Source organism: Suricata suricatta, chromosome 6, assembly GCF_006229205.1.
Source record: "Suricata suricatta isolate VVHF042 chromosome 6, meerkat_22Aug2017_6uvM2_HiC, whole genome shotgun sequence".
NCBI lineage: Eukaryota > Metazoa > Chordata > Mammalia > Carnivora > Herpestidae > Suricata > Suricata suricatta.
In genome coordinates, this window is record NC_043705.1 from 12710958 (window position 1) to 12731593 (window position 20636).

The 20636-nt window shown below is 44.7% G+C and overlaps 1 protein-coding gene and 1 pseudogene across 6 annotated transcripts; both read left to right on the forward strand.

Moving 5' to 3' along the window:
- Positions 1 to 348: 348 nt before the first annotated feature.
- Positions 349 to 2727, forward strand: LOC115293350 (annotated as a pseudogene).
- ZNF879 (zinc finger protein 879) lies at positions 2563 to 19498 on the forward strand. 6 transcript variants are annotated; one of them, XM_029942137.1, is made up of 6 exons: positions 2588 to 2695; positions 3214 to 3283; positions 3894 to 3961; positions 11343 to 11469; positions 11878 to 11973; positions 17285 to 19498. In XM_029942137.1, exons 2-6 carry the CDS (start codon positions 3280 to 3282, stop codon positions 18730 to 18732), a joined length of 1743 nt encoding a protein of 580 aa, XP_029797997.1. In that variant the 5' UTR covers positions 2588 to 2695; positions 3214 to 3279; the 3' UTR covers positions 18733 to 19498. The 6 variants fall into 6 exon arrangements, with proteins under 6 accessions (XP_029798002.1, XP_029797997.1, XP_029798001.1 ...); XM_029942139.1 differs by lacking the exon at positions 2588 to 2695 and adding an exon at positions 2714 to 2813; XM_029942142.1 differs by lacking the exon at positions 3214 to 3283 and having other exon boundaries at positions 2563 to 2623.
- The last annotated feature ends 1138 nt before the right edge of the window (positions 19499 to 20636 follow it).

Below are 20636 nucleotides of genomic sequence, written 5' to 3' on the forward strand. Positions count from 1 at the left end.
ATAATCTTGGATAGCTTCCCTGCTTTTGGACACCAGCCTTTTCTTGCATATTCCCCGCCTTGTCCTTGTAATCAGCCATTTCTCTAAAGGACCCCTTTCCCATTAAAGGGTAATTTAGAGACCATAATTTATTTTATTGCCATTGAATTGTTATTTCTTCTAGGCCTTGCAGTAGAGAGAGAGAGAAAAAAAATTGGTGGGGGGCGGGGAAGAACCACAATTTGATTCTTGTTATTTTCAATGCATATGTTAGACAACAGGTTTTTCCGCTTAACTTCTTTGAAATAATGTATTTTAAATTCTTAATTAGATTGTAGTGTGGCTGCAGGTCCCAGTCAGGATAGCGGTATGGGACCCGCAGCCCTGCTCTCCATCATCCAGCACAGGAAGTTTCCTTCCCCACACATCTAGCCTGTGTCCTGAGCCTCGGCACCAGCCTCTGCTCAGGGTGGGGGGTGTAGACCCAGGGTGCCGGGATGCTCTAGGTGGGGAGGAGAGCGGGGCTTGCCTGAAGCCACCTTGTTCCCCAGGGTATGAGCCCCTACTCATCAGCACAGCTCGAACCTTCTGGTCCAAGGGACTTCCCGTGTTTGGAGTCTCAGACCTGACCCTTCGGGAGATAATGCCGTCTCAGAGTTGAGTGCCTTGGGGAGAGTGAAGACACCCACCAAAAGGAGGGCTTTTCTACCAGGACCCAAGGCACCAGTGGCCCAGATCACAGACCTCTGTTCTGAGAGACATTGACCAAGGATGGAATCACCACTTTAGCTGTTTGCTGCTTGCCTTTCAAACTGTCAAGTATGTTTTTTGCCGTCTGTATGTCTTGGAGTAGTGTTACTGTCCACACACTTATCCACCGGTATTCACAAGGAAACTCAGAACTGAAATTCAGAAATCTAACTTACTGTATTTCATTTTCTATCATCATGTATATGTGGGGACCTGTATTTTCATGATGTGGAAAGTGCGCTTGCCCAGGAGAGGTACTTACCAGGTCTCTTGTAAGGGCTGGATAAGGGCTGCTGACAACTCTCCTGCAGAAGTCTGATACAGGATTTTCCCGTTAATTGTAAACCTAAGTACCCTCTTGTAGGGGAGACATATTGCAGATTACTTTGCTTTTTTCAACAGCCCAAGTTATTTTTCACTTTAAAATTAAAAAAATTTATAATATGATTGGATGGTGAAAGACTACGTAACAGACAAAATATCCTTCTTTTTCTGTTAAACTGAATACACAATAACTGTTCCCCAGGTGACCAACTTTAGTGTACCACAGTATGATTTCAGGTTAACAAAACAGTGAAAAGACAACTTTGTGAAGATATAATTACAAAAATAAATCAAATAACTTACATTTAAAAAAGAATATTGACTTAAATGAATATAGTTTAAGCTTACTCTGTGACTGGCTAGGAAGTCATATATCATGTTTCCATTTGCCTGGTGGTCTCTATTAAATATTTAACATATACATTTAAACATTTAAAAACATTTACAGCTGAAGTTAACTGGTATCTCTGTCATTCCCTTAAAAAAGACAAGAACCATGACAGCTGGGTGGCTCAGTCGGTTAAGCCTCCAACTTTAGCTTAGGAAATGACCTCATGGTTTGTGGCTCAGGTCATGATCTCACGGCTTGTGGGTTCGAGCCCCATATCGGGCTCTGTGCTGACAGTTCAGAGCCCAGAGCCTGCTTCAGATTCTGTGTCTCCCTCTCTCTCTGACCCTCCTGTGCTCACATTCTCTTCTGTCTCTCAAAAATAAATATTTTTTTAAATTGAAAAAATATATCTTTTTTAGGTTGTGAAATTTAGACATAATTATTTTTATAAATTCAAAAATTTGTCAAATGGATTTTCTCAGTTAAAAACAACAGACCCCAATATTTACACAACAACAGCTAACAGACAAGATGGGGTCCCTCATTGTCAGGGGAAAAAAAACTAGACTTTTATTCAGGCTGAATGTTCACAAGAAACAAAACCAGTCAGCACAGCCTGAAGTGACAGGGTGTACAAAACTCAGCAATATTCGCAGAAAGACCCCTGTGACACGTCTTATCGTGTTCTTCCTGGGGCTGCCACATCCTGAAGCCGCTCAGAAAAGCGAGCTGTATCGTGCTTGTCACTCTGCTCCTGAAGTTGCAGTTTGGGTCCTGAGTCTGACCAGCCTTGATAAGGGCAGAGACCTTGGAGAGTGTTTCAGTTTGTAGCTCAAGACTGAGACTCCCGGGTTTGCAAACTGTTTGGTAATAATGCTTACTCTTGGCCTCTAACCTAATCTTTGCATTCCAGGAACCAAGAATATGTAGAAGCGAGCGGCTAATTTTCCATATTTTTAAATACATACAAACTGTTCCCAAAAAGGGTGCTAGAGAGGACAAGCGGTTGGAGATGCAGAAGGATGTGGCCTTCTAGGCTCGCAGCAAAACTTTCTCCAACCTTACGGCTATTAGCCCTTCCCGGACACCGTAGACCGGCCTGCCGCGATGATTTCTGGGAAATATAGTTCGAAAGGAAAAGCACTGCGGTTTAGCCGAGGCACCCGTTTGCTCTTTCCTGCGCAGGCGCGATTGCGCCCGGCGGCCTGGCGGCGGCGGCGAAAAATGTCCCCAGGCTAGGTATTTTGCTTGTCTCCAGTGCAGTCCGCAGCTTGGAGTCCCCGTCGCGGCGGGCTCAGGTGGCGGCTGCCGGTGAGAGCGGGCCCGGGGTGTACAGCTCCTAAGGCGGGGCCAGAGCAGAGGGCCGGCGGCGGCGCGAGTCCCAGCCGAGTCCCGGCTCCGGGCGTCCGAGCTGCGGCGGCCTCAGCAGGTGATCGCGGCCCGAGTAGGAGGCGGTGCCCGGGGAGGTCTCCACTCCCGCGTCCTCCCACCCCGGGAAATGGGAGCTGTCACCGCCTGAGCTCCAGCCTCGGGCACAACTCCTGGAGAAATGGCCCCAGAACAGAGATTGCGGGAAGCTCTGCCCTGTTTCAGGGTCCGGGGATCCTGGGGCTGTTTTTTTGCTGGTAGCGTTTGTCGGTCTCCCCCCCCCCCCCAACCCCACGTCACCCCGAGTTTAAACTTTGTGTTCATCAGTTTTTGCCATCTTTGCTTGTTTGGCACTTTCCCCAGAGGGAATCCTCGGATGATTTGACTGTTCTCTTTTTTGTTGCTGTTTAGATTAATTTTGTTCTTTTGCTGAGTTCCTTCTCTTTTCTCTAAATTTTAAGATTTCTAGCCAGTGATGCTCTTTCTTTCGAGCCTTGTGGTGTTTTGGAGCCAGGAGAGAAAGGTGGATGGGTAATGTTTCCATTTATATTTAAGGTTTGAAAACTCTTCATGAAGGAAGCAATTCCCAAGAGGAAGAGAAGAGAGGGCTAATTTTTGGTTGGCTTTTCCTGAAAAGGACTCCAATTTCCTTGAAATGTTATGTGAAGAATTATTTTAATTATCATGTTATTGTACTTTGTTGTCACGCATGATGTATAATTGCATGTTACATTAGATACAATATGTTTATTATAATTACATTATTATAGTACAGCCCCACATATTTAAATGCAGATGTGTTATTTCTCATTAATGAACAGCTCTGGGAGCCCCCTTTACTCTGTTCATGTACATCAGATGGTGCTAATCCTTTAGTTTGATTTCTCCTTATTCATAAACCACTGGCTGCAGGGCAGCAGGCCGGGGGACTGGAAGTATGCTTGCTGCCGCTCTTGGTTTTGGTGGCTGTGCTCCCGGACCCTCTAACTCAGGAATGCTGGGGCTTCCTTGTTCCCTCTGGCTTCTCTCTGCAGGGTGCTCAGTGTGTGGAGATTTCTCACTTAGGTGTAAGGAGGGTGGGAGTACAGACAGGACCGACCGACTGACCTCACTGACCTCACTGTTTCTTTCTCCATTTCAGGTGCCTTCTCCGGAAGGGGTGGCAGGGAGGGAGAAATGGCCACAAGGTTGCTGCCAGCCCATGCTCAGGTGAGTGGAGGCTTTTTTATTTTCTTTATATATATATATATATATATATATATATATACACACACACACACACACACACACACATATATATATACACATATATATGTATGTTAATATAGTTTATTGTTAAGTTAGTTTCCATATAACACCCAGCGCTCACCCCCACAAGTGCCCTTCTCCATGCCCATCACCACCCTTCCCCTATCCCCCACCCCCATCAGCCCTCAGTTTGTTCTCAGTATTTAAGTCTCTATTGTTTGTCTCCCTCCCTCTCATTAACTATTTTTTTCCCTTTTCCTCCCACATGGTCCTCTGTTAAGTTTCTCCTGTTGCACATATGAGTGAAAACTTATAGTATCTGTCTTTCTCTACCTGACTTATTTCGCTTAGCATGACACCCCGAGGTCCATCCACGTTGCTACAAATGGCAGATTTCATTCTATCTCATTGCCACGTAGTATTTCATTGTATATATAAACCACATCTTCTTGATCCATTTGTCAGTTGGTGGAGATTTAGACTCTTTCCATGATTTGACTATTGTTGACTGCCTCTATGAACATTGGGGTATCTGTATCCCTTGGGTAAATCCCTAGCAGGGCTATTGCTGGGTCATAAGGGAGTTCTATGGATAGTTTTTTGAGGAACCTCCATACTGTTTTCCAGAGCGGCTGCACCAGTTTACATTCCCACCAACAGTGTAGGAGGGTGCCCGTCTCTCCACACCCTCGCCAGCATCTATAGTCTCTTGATTTGTTCATTTTAGCCACTCTGACTGGTGTGAGGTGGTATCTCAGTGTGGTTTTGATTTGTGTTTCCCTGATGATGAGTGATGTTGAGCATCGTTTCATGTGCCTGTAGGCCATCTGGATGTCCTCTTTGGAGAAGTGTCTGTTCATGTCTTCTGCCCATTTCTTCCCTGGGTTGTTTGTTTTTTGGGTATGGAGTTTGGTGAGTTCCTTGTAGATTTTGGATACTATACCTTTATCTGATATGTCATTTCCAAATATCATTTCCCATTCCATCAATTGCCTATTTTGTGTATGGTGTAAGAAAGTGGTCTAGTTTCATTCTTCTGCATGTTGCTGTCCAGTTTTCCCAGCACCACCTGCTAAAGAGGCAGTCTTTTTTCCATCAGATACTCTTTCCTGCTTTGTCAAAAATTAATTGGCCGTACACTTGTGGGCCCAGTTCTGGGTTCTCTATTCTATTCCATTGGTCTATGTGTCTGTGTTTGTGCCAATGCCATACTGTCTTGATGAAGACAGCTTTGTAGTAGAGGCTAAAGTCTGGGATTGTGAGGCCTCCCGTGTTGGTTTTCTTCTTCAATATTACTTTGGCTAAACGGGGTCTTTTGTGGTTACATACAAATTTTAGGATTGTTCTAGCTTTGAGAAGAATGATGGTGCAATTTTGATTGGGATTGCCTGAATGTGTAGATTGCTTTGGGTAGTATTAGCATTTTAACAATATTTATTCTTTCAGTGCACGAGCATGGAATGTTATTCCATTTCTTTGTGTCTTCTTCAGTTTCCTTCAGAAGTTTTCTGTAGATCTCAGCCTACAGATCTTTTACATCTTTGGTTAGGTTTATTCCTAGGTATTTTATGGTTTTTCATGCAATCGTGAGTGGGATCAGTTTCTTGATTTCTCTTTCTGTTGCTTCGTTATTGGTGTATAAAAATGCAACCGATTTCTGTATGTTGATTTTGTACCCTGCGACTTTGCTGAATTCACGGATCAGTTCTACTAGACGTTTGGTGGAGTCGGTCAGGTTTTCCATGTAGAGTATCATGTCATCTGCGAAAAGTGAAAGTTTGACTTCTTCCTTGCCAATTCTGATGCCTTTTATTTCCTTTTGTTGTCTGATCACTGATGCTAGGACTTCCAGCACTATGTTAAACAACAGTGGTGAGAGTGGGCACCCCTGTCGTGTTCCTGATCTCAGGGGGAAAGCTCTCAGTTTTTGCACATTGAGGATGACATTAGGTGTGGCCTTTTTGTAAATGGCTTTTATGATGTTTAAGTAAGTTCCTTCTATCCTGACTTTCTCAAGGGTTTCTTCTATTAAGAAAGGATGCTGTATTTTTGCCAAATGCTTTTTCTGCATCTATTGACAGGATCATATGGTTTTTATTTTTTCTTTTGTTAATGTGATGTATCACATTGATGGTTTTGCAAATATTGGACCAGTCCTGTAACCCAGGAATGAATTCCACTTGATGAATTTAATTTACTAGGATCTTGTTGAGTATTTTTGCATCTGGCTTTCTGTTTTCATTTGTTTCCATATATTTTTAAATTTCTTCTCTAATTGCCTGATTGGCCCAATCGTTATTTAGTAGGGTGGTCTTTAATGGAGGCTTTTTTCTCGAACTGCCTTCCAGGTTCAGAGGTCATGATCACAATTAGGATCACGTGTAATCCACTCTTGAGGTTTCTGAGGCAGCGAGGCCTAGAAGCCCAGGATGGGACCTCCAGTCTCCTTGTGAATTCCCCATTTCACCATTGATTAGGAATTGAATGGTGCCCCCAGGCCCAAGCCAATGCCCCACACTGAGGTCTGTGTGGGATCTAGGTATGGTTTTTCCCTATAAAGGGCGAAAACTTGGGGAAGTCAGATAATTCTTTCTATAACATTAGGAATTCAAAGAGAAAATGTATGGGCTTTACCCTCAGGCACTGAGGGCCAATCAACTACAGTAGTCCCTGGTCCAGGTGACTTTCTAGGAAGTTCCAAGAAAGAAGACCTCTGAATCAGCAAGTGTGGTCAGGCATATGTCCTAGTACTGTTGACTCTTGAACAATGCAGGGGTTTAAGTGTTACCTTGACCCAGCCCCTCCTGAAGGAGTCGCTGAAATTTCTTGGTCTTGTTTCAATAAGGAATTCAAGGACAGACACACAACACATTGCGTGAGTGACAACAGCAGGAAAGTTTATGAGAACGAAAAGTATACTCACAAGATAAGAGCAGAGAAGATTTGCATCCTGGGGTTTGGGTTTCTTTCTCTTTTTTTTTTTTAGCTTTTATTCATTTTTTAAAGACAGAGAGCATGAATGGGGGAGGGGCAGAGAAAGATGCAGACACAGAATCTGAAGCAGGCTCCAGGCTCTGAGCTGTCAGAACAGCTTGAACCCACGAGCTGTGAGATTATGACCTAAGCAAAGCTGGACATTTAACCGACCAAGCCACCCAGGCGCCCCTGGGTTTTTGTCTTTTATTCATAATTACCTAGGGATATTCTGCTTGGGGCAGGAATTCAGGGTTTCAAGCTTTTTCTTCCTAATTTGGTCACAGGCTTCCCATCATGGAATCCGCCATCTTGGGCCTGTCTGGTTTGATCTGGCGTCTTGTGGAGTGCTGCCAGGACAGGCCTCTGACTTTCCTGATAGCTGGCCTCCAGGTATCCATTAGAACCTAACTAGCTGTCTGCTCTAATAGAGCTCAGGCTCTGACCCTTCCTGTGCCCCCAGGCCCCCCAGAAATCTGCATACAACTTTAAGTTTTTATTCAGATTCTAGTTAGTTAACCTAGGGTGTAATATTGGTTTCATGAGTAGAATTTAGTGATTCATCCCTAACATAAAACACCCGGTGCTCACGACATGTGCCCTCCTATCACCTATGCCCCATCGCCCATTTAGCCCATCCTCTGCCCACCTCCTCCGTCAACCCTCAGTGTGTTCTCCATAGTTACGAGGCTTTTGTGGTTTGCCTCCCTCTTTTTCTCCTCCCTTCCCCCGTGTTCATTGGTCTTGTTTCTTAAATTCCACAGATGAGTGAAATCATATATTTGTCTTTCTTGGACTGACTTATTTCCCTTAGCATTAAACACTCTAGCTCCATCCACATTGTTGCAAATGGGAAATCCACATATAACTTTTGACTCCTCCAAAAACCTTAACTAATGTTGGCTGGAAGCTTTACCAATAACGGCCGATTAGCACATACTTTGTATGGTGTATGTATTATATGCTGTGGTCTTACAATAAAGTAAGTTAGGGAAAAGAAAATGTTATTAACACAATTATAGGAAGAGAAAATACATTTACAGTGCCATATTTATTGAAAAAAATACATATGTGGACCTGCACAGTTCAACCCAGGTTGTTCAAGGGTCACCTGTATCGGGCGATTTGGGGCTTACAAGCAGGACCAGGCTCCTATAGATGAGGACAAGGAAAGAAAGATGTAAAAGGAAAAGAAAGCACCGCTGGGCGGTGGTCTTGGGGAACGGATTCAGGGAAATGAGTCTTCCTTCCACAATGTTTTCTTCCCTTTGTCCTTTTGTGGCACTTAGGGAAATAGAATTGAAAACAGATTCCTCCCAGAATACCTCTCCATAAAGGCAGAAGAGAAAGAAAATACTTTTATTGTTAAATAAGCATTTAGCCAGAATGTAATGTACATCACAGACAATCCCCTAAAGGGATTGCGAAGACACAAGGCTCACTCATGGAGTTCAGTGGCTGCAACCCAGCCTGGAAGTTTGTCAGGTGACAAGTTAGGCCCGCCTCTTCCCGGGAGACAGATCAGCATGTTCAAGGAGATGGCTGCCAGGTCCTTGAGAAAATGGTCCTGGGTTATGAGACTGGCAAGTGGCTTATTTTTTAAAGTTTACTTATTTTGAGAAGGAGAGTGAGCAGAGGAGGGGCAGAGAGAGAAGGGGAGAGAGTCCCAAGCAGGCTCTGCACTGAAAGTGCCCAACACGTACCGTGAGGTCATGAGGCATTGAAAAGACTCAGGCAGTGCCACCATCTATAGTTTCCCTCGCTGCGGTTTCAGCTACAAGATGACCCGCCTTCTGACCCATCATCATCCCAAGGTCAGAAAGGCAGTGTGGGATGCGTCGCAAAGCACAGAGCCTGCACCGTTCTCTCTTCATCTCATGGAGGCATTTTATGTTGTAACCAGACCACCGCGAGTTCGCTCCCGGGCAAGGCACAGAGAGAAGCTACACCAGGGGAGATGTGGCACTAAGGAAACTTTATCGGCAGCAAATAAGGAGATCATGGAGAACAACTTCCAAAGTTATGACTCCCCAAGCCAGGGTGGACGGGTTCCTTTCATTGAGGGTTGAGGGGAATATTTAAAAAGGGGACACTTGGGGCGCCTGGGTGGCTCAGTCGGTTAAGCTTCCAACCTCGGCTCAGGTTATGATCTCACGGTTCGTGGGTTCGAGCCCCGCGTCAGGCTCTGTGCTGACAGCTCAGAGCCTGGAGCCTCCTTCAGATTCTGTATCTTCCTCTCTCTCTGATTCTCCCCTGCTCATTCTGTCTCTCTCTGTCTTTCAAAAATAAAAAACATTAAAAATATTTTTTAAAAATAAAAAGGGATCCTTGCCGCAGCACATAGGGGTGTGTAGAGGCGGGCACGAGGTGAAGCGTGCACCTCAAGGAAACAGGCCTATACACACCTCGTATGTTAGGTACATGAGGCGGGAGCTCCTCCTCGGGTGGAGATTGGACTATTCTAATGAGGTGAAGGTAATTGTTGGTTATTCCAGAGGACACCCCATAGTCCGTGTGCAGGCGGGAGGGAGGGAGTTAAGCTCAAGCTGGTCTGGGAGATGTGGGCGGGCTGGAGGTCTCCCAGGGTGGTCGGTCGCTATTGCTGGAGGGGCGGTTTTGCTTGCCATTTGCCTGAGTTCAGAGAGAGGCTGGAAAGAGTTTAAGGGAAAATGTGGGACCAAGGTCAGTGGGCACTCAAGGTCAGGTCTTGGGGTCTAGCTGGTGACGGTATTACAAGCAGAAGAAGGGTACGTACGGGACAGTAAGATGTTTTGAGAGGGAGACGCCACATTCACATACTTTTTGCTACAGCATATTGTTATAATTGTTCTATTTTATCGTTAGTTGCTGTTATCTCTTACTGTGCCGAGTTTATGAATTAAACTTGATCATAGGTTTGTATTGATGGGAAAGAAACAGCGTACATAGGGTATTATACTATCCAAGATTTAGCATCTTCTGGGGGTCCTAGAACCTATCCTGCCTGCAGAAGTGGGGACTGGCGTATGTGAAAGGACTGAGCAAGAAACTCAGAAAATGTTAAAGGAGGGGAGGGAGTGAGAGTCGTCTCCCTTATTGCCAGCAGCTGCTTATTTCTAATTGGCGTTTGCCCTTACAGGTCAGAGAGTGTCTACCATTGCGGCCTCATTTCTGGGTTTCGAGGGATGGTAAAGAGAAAGGAAGCTGTGACCGGACACTTCCGCCTCTAGAAATGTGTCCTGAGGAATTAGTTGTGCACACTTTTCCAGCAGTCCAGCATTTTGAGAGTTACAAAAGCGGAAACAACGTAAATGACTGCTAGTAGATGAGTTAAGTAAGCCAGTTCATCTATACAAGTAAAAAATGTTGAGTGGGATGCAGTTATGTCTGTATAATATTTTATTTTTGTTTAAACCTAGGGCCATATTAGCAAGTCAAACGTTCTGAGAGACATACATACATATATACAGGAAGAAGTTAGCAAAACTTGTCTGCGGTGTTAGAAAGTTAGATGAACATTTCTTTTCCTTTTGCTTATTGACCTTTTCTCATTCACTTTTAAAAGAAAGGATTTTTTTTTTATAGTTATTTTGAGAAAGAGAGCGAGTGGGTGAGGGGCAGAGAGCGAGGGAGAGGCAAGACTCCCAAGCAGGCTCCACACTGTCAGCCAGAGCCCATCTCAGGGCTGGAACCCAGGAACCAGAGTATTATGGTTGAGATTATGACCTGAGCCCGAACCAAGAGTCGGACACTTGACCAGCTGAGCCACCCAGGCTCCCCCGCACCCAGAAAAGACTTTTTAATAGGAAGAGAAAGGGGGTTAAGAGAGGTGACTTGTGATGTAGGCAGCAAGAGAAAGGCAGAACAGAGGCTTCCGGGGCGGGGAGGGAGCGTCCCACCCACAAGCTTCTCACCTGGCTCTTGTTGAAGGGTCCTGCACCCCCTGTTCTGGGCCCTCCCCTGGCAAAGCCGTGCCTGTGAACGCCTGTGTCCTCTGGCCCAGGACACAGAGAAGGCCCGAGGCGATGACGGTATCCAGGCTGACCTGTTCCTCCCCGAGTGAGTTGCTGGAGCCTCCTTCTAAAGCCCAACCTTCAGGTCTCCGCTGGAAAATGGGCGTTCGGTATCACTGGTCATACATGTCCACGCCTCAGGTTCCGTGTTTCTATTGTTGTGATGTAATGGAATGATTTCAAGTGCTTCTCTTGTTTGGTCTCTGTGCCTCACCTTCCTGGAGGCACAGAGGTATGTGATAGACATGCGCTCAGTCACATGAGGTGGTGGAGAAGTATTTGGCTCAAGTTGCTCAAGATCTGCATGGTGACCGGCTGCTCAGTCATCCCTTTGGGGCGATGGACCTGGGTGAGCAGGGGTGGGTTTGCCGTTGCAGGAGTCCGTGACGTTCAGGGACGTGGCCGTGGTCTTCAGCCGGGACGAGTGGCTGTGCCTGGACCCTGCGCAGAGAAGCCTGTACCGGGAGGTGATGCTGGAGAACTACGGCACCCTGGTCTCGCTGGGTGAGGACCTCCCCTGGTGATGTAGAACCTGCCGGGGGAGCATCTGGGTGCCCTCCCTGAGGAGGACACTTGGAGGGTGTGGCCAGGGTTGCTGTCCCCATCCACTGCCAGCAGAGCTCTGGGTTTGGTAGAGTGGGTCACGGGCATTCTTTGTGTGCCTTTGCAGGTCTTTTGCCCCCAGCTCTGTCCCCCTGGATCTCCCAGGAGGTCCCAGTGTGGAGGAGCGCACGGCCAGTGCCCTGCCGTTCTTCCTCACACCGTCCCCCGGCCGTCCTCTGCGACAGGAACGTCAGGCCCTCTCAGAACGACTGTCCCCTGCCCTGGAGCCCGTGCGGCTGGATGTGGGTGCCAGGATGGTCGCTCACATCTACATCACGGACTCATTCTCTTCTCTTTGCTCATGAACAGGAATTCTGTTTTCCAAACCAAAGGTTATCTTCCAGTTACAGCAAGGGGAAGACCCCTGGATGGTGGAAAGTGGCGTTTCTCAAGGCCCCTGTGTAGGTGAGTGACTGGGCTTGGGAAATGACCGTAGCATTTTCTCACCACCTGGGTGCTGCCGCTCAGTGCGGAGCCTGTGCTCAGGAGCCACTGACCAGGGCCCTCCTCGGTGTGCCAGGCCAGCTGGGACGTGCTGGGACAGGCATGGCCTCTCTCTCTACACCTTTTAGAGTCCTTGAGTCGGAGGTTCGGAGGGAGAGTTGAATTCTCCCAGGAGGGCCCCACTTGTACCAGCCGTCATTTGTAATTGAAAATATATTTTTAAATGTTTGTTTTTTAAAGAGAGAGACTGAAAGAGCCACCCGGGCACCCTTGGACTGATTATTTTCTTAAGTTATCTTCTCTTTGTGATTTGAACAAATCTTCTGTCGGTACGATACATCCCCCATCGCTCCATCTTGCATTTTTGTTTGACTTTTTTGGTCTGCAACTTACTGTATATATATGGTTCAGCTAAAAACAAAAAGCAGATGTATATGTATTTATGAACTACATGAGAGAGAGAGAAAGCAGCGGTAGCAAAACGGTGATAAATCCAGTTTAGGCAGAAGGTTTACCAGGTACTCAACACAGCATTCTCCTAAATCTTTTGTGGGAAGATATTAAAAATACCGTGTTCCGACCCTGGCTGCTGGGACACACCTCGAAGTCTCTCAAACGCCTGCGGGTTGCCGGCTCCATAAACTCGTACTTGCTCTTCTGCTTTTTCTTTGTTTTTGTTGTTACTCGGAGGTGGGGTTTTTATTTTTGCTTTGTTTTGTTTTGTTGGTGTTTGTTTGCTTTTCTTCTATTTCGTCTTTGATTCTAGCACCAGAGGGTGGGTTTCTCCTTTGCTCTGCTACTTATCCAGGATTTATTTCTCTCGGGCACGACACAGGCCTCGTGCATCAGCGGAGTCTCGTGATTCCATTCACGAGCCTTGTCTTCAGAGTTTTCCTTTTGGTTTGACTGGACTATTTTCCTGAATAATGTTTTTAGAAAGGTTCGTGTGGGCTGTGTTTGTGCAGATCTAAAAATCAATCCTCTGATCTCTCTTGTGAGAATTATAGATCTGGAGTTCTGTTATCAATTTTTTTCCTTCACACTTTGCTCTAGAGTTGAGCATTGAGTGTTATTGGTAAAAAGTCCTCTGTTAGTTTATTTCCCTCCTGTTTCTGTGTAGGAATTGGCTTTTCCCTTTGTTTGGGTTTTCTGTCTAGAATATTCTGGGATATTCTCCTTATTTTTGGGTTTCATAAGATTCATTAGGTTGTATGAAGGAGTTTTGTTTTAATATTGTTTTTTGGCTTCATAGGGCCCTTTGAAGAGCCAAGTCTTTTTTTCTTTTTACTTCTAGGATTCTTTTTTTCCACTACACACTAACATATATTCTGCCACATTTTATCAACAATTGAAGGAAGCTAACTGTAAGAATAATGATAAGATAAAATGGAAGTTCAGTCAGAACCTTAGAAAATAAATATGTTTGTGGTAAGGACCAGAATGGTAGCTGTGAGTGAGTTTCAGATTTGTCTCTGAGCTTTCTGGTTGGCAAAGAAATCATTAGTATCAAATTGGCTGTGTTTGTCTTTTGCAAGCATTAAAAAAAAATTAGCTACTTTAATGTACGCAGGATATACATGGTACTGTAAAAAAGAGAAGAAAGGTTGAAATTTTGCCAACCAACCGTGATAAACCTTTGTTGATATTTTACTGTTTATCCTTTCAGGCTGTGAATGTTTGTTTGAGTGTACTTTTGCATGAGGGAGAAAGAAACCCAGAGAGAAAGAGAGAGAAACAGTTACACATATTCTCGGGGTGCCTGGGTGGCTCAGTCTGTTAAGCATCCATCCATGTTCGGCTCAGGTCATGATCTCATGGTTTGTGGGTTCGAGCCCTGCATTGGGTTATGTGCTGACAGCTCAGATCCTGGATTCTGCTTTGGACTCTGTGTCTCCCTCTCTCTCCCAGACTCATACTCTGTCTCTGTCTCAAAAATAAATAAACAGGGGCACCTGGGTGGCTCAGCCAGTTAAGCACCCGACTTTGGCTCAGGTCATAATCTCACTGCTTGTAGGTTCGAGCACTGCGTCAGGCTCTGTGCTGACAGCTCAAAGCCTGGAGCCTGCTCGGATTCTGTGTCTTCCTTTCTGTCTGCCCCTCCCCCATTCGCACTCTATCTCTCAAAAATGAATAAATGTTAAAAATTTTTTTTAAAAATTAATAAACATAAAAAAGTATATGTATCCTCAGAATGTATAAATGTATAGATGTATTTTAAACTGTGAATATCCCTCACTTATTCAGGCCTCATTAAGTAGAGGCCCACCTCTTTGAAAGAACTCTATTGTGTTGGTAAGCCATATTTTATTAAATAATCTTTTGGAAATTTTAGCTTCTAGTTTTTTTCTATTATGAAGATTGCTTTTATGGCTGTAGAATACAAAGATTTAATATGAGAAACAGAAACTGTCTAGACAGTAAATAATTACAGCACAATAATATAAATAATAATTTAATAGACAGTAAATAATTACAGCACAAAGGCATGAGTGTTCCTGTTAAAATGGCAGGGAATGTGAATTGGAAATTCACCCAGGATTCTTTGAAAACCTGTTCAGCTTCATGATAAGCAACGCAATACAAACTAAAGCAAGGAGATACCATTTTCCCCTTGACTATATTCACCCAAATTAAGAAATACGTATCCAGTGTTTTCCTATTGCTCTGAATGATATTGGAGTATCCTTAACGGGATTTTGACGGGCATAGTCTTTCTTCAGGATGGCCTGACTTTATTAACATCAATTCCAAATTTGGAAATTTATCTTAAGGAAATAATGAATTCCGTAATTGTGCAGAGTTGCAAAGGCAGTATAAAAGAAGTTTTGTTGTAACATGAGGGATCACTGGGGACAGGAAAGTTAAATGACTCTCAGAAGGGGAGTCATGAAATCATGATTATGTTGGACTTTGAAATCTTACATTGCTATTAAAATAATGGCATCAGCTGGGCTGCCTGGGTGGCTCAGTTGGTTGTAAGCATCTGACTTTGGCTCTGGTGATGATCCCACCATCTGAGTTTGAGCTCCGTGTCTGGCTCTGGGCTGTCAGCTCAGAGCCTGGCACCTGCTTCAGATTCTATGTCTACCTCTCTCTCCGCCTCTCCCCCGCTCATGCTCTTCTCTCTCTCCTTCAAAAATAAATAAACATTAAAAAAAACTAAAAAACATGATGGCATCAACCTTCATTTGTTGACATGGAGAGAAGCCCACAATTTTTTTTTTAAAGAGGGGGTAAGGGGCAGTGTAGTTTCAACTCATTTTTATTTTTTAAGTAAAAGTGTTTTCTCATATCCCCCAAAATTCTGATGAGCAAAATTCCATATCTAGCAATAATTATATTTGTATGTTGTGTTTATGGGTGAACTCTATTTTTGTGTTTTCTTCAATTTTCTTACAATGATTACATATCTTCTTTTAAGTTAAAATAAAAGCTCTTTCATAAAATACATTCATTCTTTTTGAAGCAGTGATTCCACTGTATCCTAAGTGATCAAAAAGTGGACTGAAAATTCTTCTCAAGCATGTACTCCTCTTCCAGTATGCCCCATATCGTTAGACGGCACCAGTCTCCATGGAGCTGCCCAGGCCACAAGCTAGACGTCGTCCTTGAGTCCTCTCTTTCACCTGCTCTGTACATCCTGTTCATAGGTGAAGACACTTGGCATCTCTGCCTTGAGAACATCACGAATGTGCCCACCTCCCACGCCTTGCCAGTGCACATCCATCCCGTCTCCTAAGTGGCTGCTCTGTGTCTGCCCGTTTCCCCCACCCCCAATTACAATCCATGTGCCACACACCATCGTGATCCTTTTTATTTTTAAAAAATGGTTTTTTAATGTTTATTTATTTTGAGAGAGGCAAAGCACAAACAGGATCGTGGCAGAGAGAGAGGGAGACACGGAATCCAAAGCAAGCTCCAGTGAGCTGTCAGCACAGAGCCCGACTCTGGGCTCAAACCAGCGAACTGTGAGACCATGACCTGAGCTAAAGTCGGGGGCTTAACTGATGAGCCACCCAGGCGCTCCATGATCCTTTTTAAACAAAACTGCCATGACTCCTCAAACCCCAGTGATCCTCAGAAGAAATTTCAAAGGTCTTTGTATCCATCTTACAAGACCCCACGTGATAAGGCTCCTGCCTTCCCCTTTCCTCACCCGGTCACACCGTCTTCTTGTTCCAGCTTAGGCTACACCGGCCTTCTCTAGGCTCCCCGAACACTCAGAGGTTACTCTCGCCTTAGGGCTTTTGTGCTAGCTGTTCTTCCTGACTGGAATAATCTTTCTAGCCACATTTTTACATGGCTAGCTCTTGTTATTTAGATCTCATTTTGTTTGTTTGTTTGTTTTGAGAGAAAGAGCAGGTGTGAGCAGGGCTGGTGGGTGGGTGCAGAGAGGGAGAGAGAGAATCCCAAGCAGGCTCTGGACTGACAGTGCAGACCGCCTATGCAGTGCGTGATATCACGCATCGTAGGATCATGACCTGAGCTGAAATCAAGTCAGATGCTTAACCAACAGCCATCCTGGAGTCCCTGGATCTCCTCTTTAATTTTACTTCCTTATCATGTGGGCTGTATACTCTTATTGCACATCACCTTGTTTTTGTTTGTTTTCTTAGTTCTCATCATCCCTAGTTTATTTGGTCAGTTAGTCATTGTCAATATCCCACTGCTAGAATGTAAACCTTGTGAAAACTGGATTCTTTCGGATACGTACCCCATAATCCTGATCTTGACCTGTGCATGGTGGGCACTCAGTGAATACTGCTTGAGTGAGTGAGTAAATGTCCATCCTGACACCTCAAATAGCCCTCACATGAGTTCCAGAACAGCACTGATGGAGGCGCTGTGTTTCAGAGAGCTTCTTAGGGCCAGTAGCTCTTCCAGTTTTTACTTCTAGCCCCTCTGCAGTCTTCTCTTGGACTTACCTCGAGGGCGGTGGTGGCTGCCTTGGGAGAGGAAGCTGAGGAATAGCACAATGTGCTGCACTCACCAGTGCCCTGGACCCTCCCGACCTGAGCTTTGTCACTAGAGTGGGCCTGGCTCCTCTTGTTGGAGGGGCTTCTCTGAGCTCCTCAGCTCACCTACGTGCAGCTTTCCTCACACTCCTCCGCCCAGGCCTGTCTCCCACCCTCCTTCTTTCCCTTCCCCTTCTTTCTCCCCATGCCTTTCCTAAGAATCTAAGGGTGTGCTTGCTAGCAATCCTTGTATATTTTGATAGCACTTCTCTTTATCTTCTGTGCAAGGGAGACTTAATCCGTTTTCTTTATTTTAGGATGGGAGAGCATGTTTGAAACTGCAGTTTCTAAAGAAGACAATCAGGCAGTAATGCATAAACTCCTAGGTGACGGTGCTTTTGACTTCAAGTTGGGGAAAACCCACATAAATGAGGACAAGCTAGAGAAGCAGCCAGGCAAAAAGAACAAGCCTTTCCGGAAAGTCTTAGTTGCCATCAGGAACACATACCTGAGGGAGAGGAGCTTTATGAGTATTGAGCTGGGGAAAAATCTCAGCCTCAAGTCCTCCCTGATTAGAAAACCCAGACTCGTTTCCAGAGGAAGGAAACCCCGTTCGCAGCAGTATTCCGTGCTGTTTAAACAGCTGGGAGTCAACACAGTGCGCAAATGTTACAAATGTAACCTCTGTGGGAAAATCTTCCTCCACAGTTCTTCCCTGAGTAAACACCAGAGGATCCACACTGGAGAGAAGCTGTATAAGTGCAAGGAATGTCGGAAAGCTTTCAGCCAAAGCTCGTCTCTCACTCAGCACCTGAGAGTTCACACGGGAGAGAAGCCTTACATATGCAGCGAATGTGGGAAAGCCTTCAGTTTCACCACCTCTCTCATCGGACATCAGAGAATGCACACTGGAGAGAGACCCTATAAATGCAACGAGTGTGGCAAGACATTTAAAGGAAGTTCATCCCTGAATAACCACCAACGGATCCATACTGGAGAAAAGCCCTATAAATGTAATGAATGTGGGAGAGCCTTTAGCCAGTGCTCCTCTCTCATTCAGCATCACAGGATTCACACTGGAGAGAAACCTTACGAATGTAGTCAGTGTGGGAAAGCCTTTACCTCAATATCACGGCTAAGCAGACATCACAGAATTCATACTGGAGAGAAACCCTTTAATTGCAATGAGTGTGGGAAAGTATTCAGTTACCACTCAGCCCTTATTATACATCAGAGAATTCACACTGGCGAGAAACCTTATGCATGTAAAGAATGTGGGAAAGCCTTCAGCCAAAGCTCTGCTCTGATACAGCATCAAAGAATTCATACAGGAGAAAAACCCTACAAATGCAACGAATGTGGGAAGGCCTTCTCTTGGATTTCACGACTTAATATACACAACAGAATCCATACCGGAGAGAAACCGTACAACTGTAAAGAATGTGGAAAAGCCTTCAGTTCCCACTCAGCAGTTAATACTCATCGAAAAATTCATACTGGAGAGAAACCTTATAAATGTAATGACTGTGAAAAAGCCTTCAACCAAAGCTCAGCTCTCATTCAGCACCAGAGAATTCATACTGGAGAGAAACCGTTTAACTGTAAAGTATGTGGGAAAGCCTTCCGACAGAGTTCCTCCCTCATGACACACATGAGGATTCATACAGGAGAGAAGCCTTATAAATGTAAGGAATGTGGGAAGGCTTTTAGTCAGAGCTCATCCCTTACCAATCACCAGAGGACTCACACTGGAGAGAAACTATAACTAAAACGCATGTGGAAAATCTTCCAACTGAAGTTCATTTCATACTAAATTTAAAAAACTTCAACCTGGGCAGAAAGTGATGAAGGGTAGCTAATTGTGAGTTAAACTTCCGAACTTAGACCTCCTCAAATGAGACTTCCTGATGTAGGTAACCTTAGGTATAGTAGGAAAGCCTCTATAAAATTTTCTCCCTTCCCCTCCCTCCCTCATAGCTTTTAAGTTCATGACTGACTATAAAATAGAGAGCTTGTAAGATTCTTTTCTCTTCTTTCTGGAGGTACATGACGAGAGCCCCCCAGCTTTCGCAAGCATCACAGGGAAGCGTGTTGTTTTATGTAAAAGTGCAGCCATAAAATCCAGACTTTAGATTAATGTAGGAGTCTATTTTTTGAAACTACATTTAAGTGTTATGCAAGCCAGTTACGCTCAGAAGAATGTTTTGGAGAAGAAATGGAAGCAGGTGACCTGTACTACCTCACTGTTGCTCAAATGTGTGTGGTTTTTTTAAATAGTTTCAAAGCAAATTCTGTACTTGGTGGTTGTGGAAACTGTTGTTTCTTTTCTGCTTTCTAAGCCATTTACCTGAAAAGAAAAATCACTCTGTCAACTCTGCAGGCTTACAGTCCTGTGAGTTTTCTCCCCGACTATTTGTTCCAAACTCTGAAGCAGATCTAGAGTCATTTTATTTTAAATCACAAAATGCATGGTGTTTCACTTGGTTTTATCTGTAAGTGATTACTTGAATTAAAGGTTATTCAGATAACGATTGCTTTTGCAACTACTGATAAATGTGAACAGGTATCTGAAAAGGTAGCCATAGGAACGTGACTCTGGGTTCCCCGGCTGTGCCTGCTTCACAGGACTCTCCGTTTACCATCCATCAGCAAGGGCCAGGCACAGCGTAGGTCACCCTCCATCCCACCTGGAGGGAAAACGAACCGGGTAACTTTGACTCCCTCCCACAGTCTGAGGGCCACTAGACAAAACTTCAGGCTCTAAGTTCAGTAAATGGACTGTTAATGCCCTTCAACAAGTTAGCGTGTTTCAGCATTTCTAAAATGTAATAATTCCACAACATAAACAGTTATCGCCCGAGTCAAGCTAAAATTGTTGAACTTTCCCAAAGCAACATCGTCTAGTTTTGCCCAGTTTTATCAGGAGTTGGCAAGCACTTAAGGACTGAAATCCCTATTTTGTTTAAAAAAAAAAAAAGATGATGATGATGAGTAAGGACAAGTTTCTTTCTCTTCGTCAAAGCGTTAAAAAAAAATAACACCTCAGGAAAGGTACTCTTGGGGGTGGAGACTGAGCTAAAGCAAACATTGGATTCAACTTTTGCTTCAGTCTTACTGTTTCAGACTTAGGAGGAGCAGATTCTTCTGGGTCATTTAATCCTTCACTGCAGTGCCCCTTTCCCCGCAACCATTCTTCTACATTCTCTAATTTCTAGGAAAAGTCCTAGGAAAATATGACTTGCCTGTTTTAGCCCCTTTAGGTTGCCATAGCAAAATACCACAGGCTGGGAGGCTTATCAACAACTGAAACTTATTTTCCACAGTTCTGGAGGCTGGAAAGTCCAAGGTTAAGGCACCAGTGTGGTTGTGTTCTGGTGAGGACCCTCTTCCTGGTTCTTAGCTGGTGCCTTCATGCGTCCTCAGGTGGCGGAAGGGGCGGGGGAGCTCACTGAGGCCTCTTCTAAGGGCACCGGTTGCATTTATGAGGCTCCACCCACATGACAGTTTCCTCCCAGAGGCCCCACCTCCTGATGCTGTCATCTTTGGGGTTAGGATGTCAACATGAATTCTGAAGGGGCATGAACATTTAGACTATCGCATTCTCCAAGTAACAATAGTCCTAAAAATAATCCCCCAAGATAAATCTGAAAAAAGTTACACAAAGAAAAT

Excerpts from the sequence above, each read along its gene's own strand:
- ZNF879 (XM_029942137.1), top strand. Across the intron at positions 3,962-11,342 it reads TGCTGCCAGCCCATGCTCAG|GAGTCCGTGACGTTCAGGGA; the intron begins GTGAGTGGAGGC and ends TTGCCGTTGCAG. Across the intron at positions 11,974-17,284 it reads TTCTCAAGGCCCCTGTGTAG|GATGGGAGAGCATGTTTGAA; the intron begins GTGAGTGACTGG and ends TCTTTATTTTAG.